The following is a 7514-nucleotide window of genomic DNA, read 5'->3' on the forward strand; positions in this document are numbered from 1 at the left end:
CCTGACTGGCCTTTCAATCGGATCAGAATAAGAACCAACCAAATACAGTCGAATGACAGGAGAATACTCGACTGTAGTTGGCTGGTACTTACATTCTGATCCGGTTTAAATTCTCGATGGAAACTAGGCTACTAAAGCGTAGTCTACAATAAATTGCCAACATACCGTCGCCAGTTGCAATGCTTCATGACAGCAATCATATATTGAAGATTTTCTTTCAATGTATTTTGGAACACAACGATGTTATGAGAATGGCTGTATTCAGCAGAGAACTAATGAATGGTCATTACTGTTAGTGATTCTTTAATATGATTGGTTCCTACTTAGGTCGATTCGCTTACCGCTTAAGTCTCACGTCTTAAGTTTTTCTATATACCATGGCCTTAACTAATTTAGTTTCCATTTTAAAGCTGGTAACAAATACATTTATCGACAACAAATTTTTCAAGTTTATACAGTAGCTGCAAAATAAAGAAATCTGAAAATCTCTCTATCTTGTAGTCGTGTAGTCAAGACGCTTGAAAAATTGTACAACAAATATAATATTTTAGCATTAAATATACAAAGATACCTTTCTCTTTTTGCATCGCGTCTATATTTAGAGCCATTTAATTTTAAATAATCTCTAATAATAAGATTCCATTCAAAAATTTATCGGGATTACATTTCAAAAGTATTTCATGTGCAAATATCGCCTAAACTGTCTAAAGAAATTGTACTTTATTAAGTACACGCTTTTTCACCACACATTCAAAATTTTAATCAATTAATTTGACTAATCTGCAAACTTTAAAGTTAATATTTTTTTAATATAAAAACAAAATGTAGATTATATGAAATAATCCATTAAAAAAAAACATCGATCCTGCCAGGATTCGAACCTGGAATCTTCTGATCCGTAGTCAGACGCGTTATCCGTTGCGCCACAGGACCCTTTTCGATACGTTATCGTAAAAGTTATATTTTACATGAATCTACACTTAAATTTTTTAATATATATACTTACTTATTAATATATATTAATTCATATTTATTTATTTATATTTGTTAATATCTTTCATTATTAAAACGGAAAAAAATTCTCCTGTAATCCCTATATTATTAAAAATTAATCTATAATAAATTCTTAATAATACTTTTTTTATTCTACGTGAAATTAATTTTCTTTATATTTCATAATACATGAATTAACTACAAAACTTTATGAATAATAAAAAAAATTCTATGCAAAAAATAAAATTTTACAAAAACAAATTTTTATATATATATGTATGTATACATTTATATTTTTCTACATATTCTACATTTTACGAACGATAATTACGTTTAATTAAAAACAATAAAAAATAAACATATATATAAAATATTAGAACTGTACATTACAAATAAATTGGTTTATTACATAAATATAACAGTTGATTTTATTGATACGCTTAGAAATTGAATTTAAATGAACTTTCAGTTTTATTACTATTACAAACAGCCTGCTCTGTACTTTGTAATGTATTTTGTGTTTTATGATCATCCGTTTGTCTATTAGAATTCTGTGTCCTGTATCCAGCAGCTTTTTTAATAAATATTGATTTCTTTTCTAGTGAAGCAGAATCAGTGAACTTAACTACTGATACAGTTTTGCTAAACTTTCGCTCGTCCTCAGCCATTTTCTCTCTGTAGTCTCCCAAAGTATTTCTCATTACTTGTCTCTTTTTTACTAACGGCGCAGTGTTACTCTTTAACAAATGTATATGTTTACTAAGTTCCTGCACTTGCTTCTCCTGAAGTTTGCCACCAGCTAGGCTCGCTTCCATTTGTTGTATGCACCAGCATAATTCTAATTCGAAACGGTCCTTCGCTTCTGGATCCAAAGCGCTTGCATTACTAGTGTCCGTTTTAGGAGAAACGTATGGTTCTGATACGCTCTTTTTATTTTTGTTGCGTTTGGAATTCTGAAATGAATATGACGTTCATATAAATCTATTCTTTTCAACTAAACTTGTACGATTCAATTTTTCTCTCTATGTTGAAAAGAAATAAGTAAAGATAAGCAATGTAAGAAATTTAGCAAAAAGAACGGGCTTCATATTTAACAATGCTCTCTCTCTCTCTCTCTCTCTCTCTCTCTCTCTCTCAACCTCGACAATAAACATTGTTTTTTAAAACAAGGGAACGAGGATTTTCATGAATTACCAGTGCAGATTTTGGCGGCATTTCACAACGAGGTTTATTTTAGCTAACGGCTTACGTAATTACAAAATCACAATATTAAATTTAGTTTTATATACGATTGAAATCTAAAACTAAAATATGCGACTATGAACTTATCATTCGACAATGCATAGGTTATGTTTGAATTTTGAACGTGCTATGGCGATAGTGTAGCCATCTCTTGTAGTACGTAAGAAGAAATAAAGCGATATTATACCACGAAGACGATCGATAAAGTAGACCGTCAGGCGAGTTTGAAATTTCAAATAACAATAAAACTTTGCAATGTGAAGCAAGCATGAATTTTTAATTTAAAAGTGCGCGAGGATTTGCGTATTTCCTTCAAATTATCACGTTTAGCAGCTACAAGGAATTTGCGTTTATTCTATCTTCTTTCCCAAACAAAAATCGCAAGGGTAAATTCTTATCTTCCGGTTTATCTGCGCAATAAATTTCAATAACGCTCGTGCCGTTGATCGTGCTGGAATGAAAAGAAATTGCAATTACAAGAGAGAAAATAAATTCGTATGTCGGTACATGCTGGTCAGTCTTTACAATTAAGGACGGACATACGGAAACGTGTGAAAGTAATTGTGCGGAAACGCAACATCAGAAAGCGACGGAGGTTGAAAAAGATTGGATTGTGTGTTAGCATGCGGTATAAAGGCGTGGAATAGTCTGCGGAGAAATTAAAAGTACAGCGGCCTCATAAAAACGAATCGTCTGCAGGAATTTGTCTCGAATCGTATAAATTTCTGATCTTCGAAATCAGGTGTTAAAGATTGAAAGTTAAGATCAAGCTTGAAGATATAATAATAAATCAATTTAGCATATTCAATTTGAAAATATGAAATCAATATAATATATTACAAATTTCAATTAACTTGTTAAAGCGTTGTTTTTCATAATTTTATTTCGGTACACATAATAAAAATTAATAGATAAGAATAAAAAGAAAAGAAAAAGGAAATCTTACAAACTTTCTGATTGGAAAAATTATATAAATATTTCTATATAAACATACAAATAAATGTACTACAAATGTATAAGTAAATTAATAAACGTGACTTTCTTTTTTTTCGATTTAGCTGTTTTTCTACAAGGCCTTTTAGGTTGGATTGTTCCACCTTTCGGTAAACTTCAGCTTGCTGTCTTACTCTCTTATGCTTTTACTCTTTTGTTTGTTCAATAGGTAAATCACCACATAGTCTACCTCAGTTTATCTGAAGCTGGAACAACCGGCCCTTAGAGAAGGAGAGATGTTTGTGCGTTTCAGTAAAAGAGCGGTAGAAATGTATAATGTACAAGATAGTATACACAGTATATATAGACGACAGGGTGACATTAATTCTTCAGAATATATTTACAAGAGCAGTACAAAGAATAACTCGATATTACACATATATATTCGTTACGTAGACTAACGAGTAATAGGTATAAGCAGGTGAACAGTTTAAATATTAATTGAGGCACGTGATAATAAGGCATTTCTACAGAGGATAGACATACGGTCGTACGCACGTAAGATAACATTTTGTTTTTTCTAAAAAAGAAAAGAGAAAAATAAAGAAAGAGAGAATTGATCATTCCGGGCTTCGTGACATATTTAAATTACATTACATCGTTCATCTGATTTATAGAGAAATATAAAGTTTGGAAGGGATAACAAACGGCCTGCGATCTATTTTGAATGTCTGCTTAAGAAACTTTTTTATCACTTCATAATATTAAAAGTTATATAAGATTATAAAAGCGGAGCTTTTACGTAAATCAGGGAATAGAATATCTATATCATTTAATAAATTTTTGTGGCTTTCAACAATCTGTATTAATGTTGAATTGACAAATTGATACTTTCGTAAATTATAGTGCCAGTAATAATTTCAAAGAAAACGATACAGATAATACAACGTAGTTAAAAATATCAAACAACGTCTCTTTGAGACAGCTTACGGTTTTTCATGTTATGCTCGGAACATTTAAACAGAATCTGCAAATTATGTCAAATTATTTGCAGTATATGTAAACTAGGAAAATTAAGTATTCTCTTCTTACAAATAAAAATATACTTTCATGGCTAAACACTTCTCTCAAATACAGTATATATGTTTTAAGTTACATATACTCGTACATTATTAAGATAACGAGATATGTCTATTCACAGATTGTTTTCATCAAATCATTTCGGACTTGATGTTGAGAGAATCAATTATGTCTATCTTACGTGTTTACAATCGTTGCAAATTACATTAGTGGACGTCACAATGAAGATTGGTATTCAGTGCAAACCAATTGTGCTACACTGAATAACATACGACTTTTATCTTAAAGTGTATGTGTATTTGTGTGTGTGTGTGTGTGTGTGTGTGTGTGTGTGTGTATGTGTGTGTGTAGTGTAGTGTATACTTTTGTGTGCACAAACGCGTGGTCGAGATCCCTAAAGTTTAGAACACATAGCTAATTGTTCATTTGACCGTCCAAAGAAGAGAGGATAGGTCAAAGATTAAAGGACACATTATATACAATGCGAAAGTCATTAGCCATCACAGATTGATAATGACTTTCTGTAAAGCATTAAAAACAAAAGAGAAAATTCTGTATATCTTAATTTGTCCGCTCGTGTCACCTGATTTCCGACATATTTATAATAAGTATATAAAATATCATCACATCGCGCGGTCCAGATTTAAGTACAAGATCGTTCTCTTTGTGCTATATATGTACGAAATAGAATTTCATATAAATCGACATAATTTTATATAGAAGACAATATAGATTACGTACTTAAGGTAAAAAGAAAAAAAGCATTGATTCGACGGCAGTTATTTATAGATTGTAAATTCGGGGGAAAAAAAAAACAACGCCAATACAATTAATTATCCTTTTCATCACTGTGAACGCACGTTTTTACAGAATTCTAGGATCAATGTCTTGAAACGGGGGCTTATATCTTTCGTATTTCAAATTGTATTTAGCGTAACATGTAACCACATACATACGACATCGAATCGCTCGCAAAAAATTGGTCTTTTGCAATCACGTATAAAGTGATATTCCTTAAGATACAATTATCTATGAGAAGAAATGCGCGTTACGCATTAAACATTTCAAAATTCTTTCTTATCATCGCGCCTTTCGAGATACAGATCCAGTTTAACCGAATTGGCGTAGAGACGTTGTGTTACAAAAATATCGCATTTGACGAAGAGATTTACACAAGAAAATTCTATATTAAAAATATATTACATCTTCGAGAGAGAAAACTGTGTAAACGAATAAAAATTACACGCGTATAATATACACAAATAACCCGCGGTGAAATATAACGATACTGAACGTTAAAGAAAAGATAATGAATAAATAGAAAATTATTTTTTAATGGCAAGATATATATATATAATTAAAAGTTTTTTCTTTAAATAAATTAAAATATCAGTGTATCAAGATTCCAAATACGACATATACTATTAATCACCGTCATGTAATATTGACTATTGATGTTATATTATTCCTTATATATTTTTCCTGCATAAATGTGTTAAATATTTCGATTATTATTCATAGAAATAGTTGTCTGTCTATAGTTTTTAAGCATAATGAAGTTGTTTTACTAAGCAACTTGACATGTGTATCGTGAAAGATTTAAAAAAACGCAATAAGACAACAAACTGATGTAATGTAAATTGGATTTTCACATATTAACAATATTACACAATATTATTTAGAAAAACACAGTTTAAATGAGAATCATTTGAATAAGCAACAAAATACATTTCTATGATAACAAACTTATCAAAATAATAATTGATATTTTACAGATCAAATTAAAAAAGATCATTAAACTCGAATGATACAAATCATCGCAAAGTATTACACAGCAAAAGCATGCGAGCAATGATGAATTCACAAAAAAACAATTTCAGATTTTCTGATTTAAATAGCACAAATAATATTATAATAGTACAAAATAAGAGAACTCACTACACGTACAAGTCGCAACAAGTTGAAAAAGATACAACAGGTGGATGGAATAATACCAAAATAAAATACTGCCAAATGTAAAAACCAAGTAAAATGTATTCTATGGGCAACATCGTAATAATCATATATCATTATGCTGATACACTGAAATATAACCACAATGTGTATGTGTTTACAATGTTGTATGTATGTGTGTGATGTACACAGAGCGTTATCAAATAATCATTATTTATCACTAACTCTGACAATGATTATACTGACCAATAATAGGCAATATGGTAGCATGGTCATATACAGATCAGTAATAATAACGTATAACAATAACTGGGTAATGTCGAGCACCAAAGGTATAACGTACAAACAAAGGAGTTTTGTAATTCCGTGTCCGCAGCGTATTTATGTCGTCTCCATGAGCGCACAAACTGTGTTTATGTACTCAAGTACTATATTGCGTGTGGCATTGAATGTGCATAAGAGGATAAAATATGTCTTTAAGATTTAGCACATAAAATTTCTCAATGGCTTCGTACTTATGTAACAAACTTGGCAAACATTATAATTATTATTACAAACATAAACCGAGTCTTTGTCTTCAACATTGTAAGTATTTTTTTTTCTTTCTTCCTCAAATATACTCTCCTATGATACTACTTAAAACATAAAATCGGTATTCCCTTAATTAGTCAGTTATGATGGCACTATATGAATTACTTTCCTTTATTCTCGCAATTATCAGCTAACGTAACGCACGACTATAATATTGTATGTTATTACTATTACACATTATTATAATAACTTTTATACATATATATCCACATATGCATACATCCGGTTGTGTATGCATGATGCAAATCTTTTATGTATGTGTACGTGTGAGTGTGTGTGCGTGTCTGTATACATACTGTTCTATTAAAAATTTATACATTATACAATGTAACTGTATTTCGAATTTAACTGTAACAGTACGATACGCAATTTGAGGAATTGTTGAACAACCTCCCTTTTAAACTGTATTATACAAATACGTGTATAACTACATAATAATGTTTAAAGTATGTCCCCCGTCACACTTCATCATCTGTTTACAGAGTGCATTTCAAAACTAAGCGGAAACTCAATACGATAACTATATGTTAAAAAATATATGAAGGATCTTATAACTTTTGGTGTGATTGCGTACGTATCAAACAGGTTATACCGTTTTCAGTTTCAAAATGCACAAATACAGATAGTAACAGTAAAATGACGATATCTCCTTATGACGTTTAAAAATGTGATGCTACTTGGCTTTACAGATATGTCCAGTACTTAAATCTGTATTTAAACTT

The 7514-nt window shown here is 30.5% G+C and overlaps 3 protein-coding genes and 1 non-coding gene across 4 annotated transcripts in view; all 4 read right to left on the reverse strand.

Annotated features, from left to right (window-relative positions):
- Positions 1-224, reverse strand: part of LOC108755728 (threonine--tRNA ligase, cytoplasmic) — a 3912-nt gene extending 3688 nt beyond the window's left edge. The window contains exon 1 of the mRNA XM_018498928.1: positions 166-224. The gene's annotated coding sequence lies outside the window, so the exon portion shown is untranslated. The remainder of the gene's footprint in view (positions 1-165) is intronic.
- Positions 225-860: 636 nt separating this feature from the next.
- Positions 861-933, reverse strand: Trnar-acg. The gene has a single exon. It is a non-coding gene; the product is annotated as a tRNA-Arg (tRNA).
- Positions 934-1433: 500 nt separating this feature from the next.
- LOC108755854 (UPF0488 protein CG14286) lies at positions 1434-2265 on the reverse strand. Its single transcript, XM_018499193.1, has 2 exons — positions 2188-2265; positions 1434-1946 (listed from the first exon to the last, which is right to left on the reverse strand). Exons 1-2 carry the CDS (start codon positions 2206-2208, stop codon positions 1434-1436), a joined length of 534 nt encoding a protein of 177 aa, XP_018354695.1. The 5' UTR covers positions 2209-2265.
- Positions 2266-2634: 369 nt separating this feature from the next.
- Positions 2635-7514, reverse strand: part of LOC108755853 (myocyte-specific enhancer factor 2) — an 83706-nt gene continuing 78826 nt past the window's right edge. Inside the window, exon 9 of the transcript XR_001939791.1 lies at positions 2635-2686. The gene's annotated coding sequence lies outside the window, so the exon portion shown is untranslated. The remainder of the gene's footprint in view (positions 2687-7514) is intronic.

Source organism: Trachymyrmex septentrionalis, unplaced genomic scaffold (genome assembly GCF_001594115.1).
Source record: "Trachymyrmex septentrionalis isolate Tsep2-gDNA-1 unplaced genomic scaffold, Tsep1.0 scaffold9, whole genome shotgun sequence".
NCBI classification, from domain to species: domain Eukaryota; kingdom Metazoa; phylum Arthropoda; class Insecta; order Hymenoptera; family Formicidae; genus Trachymyrmex; species Trachymyrmex septentrionalis.

What these genes read in the sequence shown, in the direction of transcription:
- LOC108755854 (XM_018499193.1), bottom strand. Translation starts at nt 2,208, where the DNA reads ATGCCGCCAAAATCTGCACTG. An exon ending in TGCCGCCAAAATCTGCACTG is followed by an intron (nt 1,947 to 2,187) that starts GTAATTCATGAA and finishes TATTCATTTCAG; the next exon opens with AATTCCAAACGCAACAAAAA.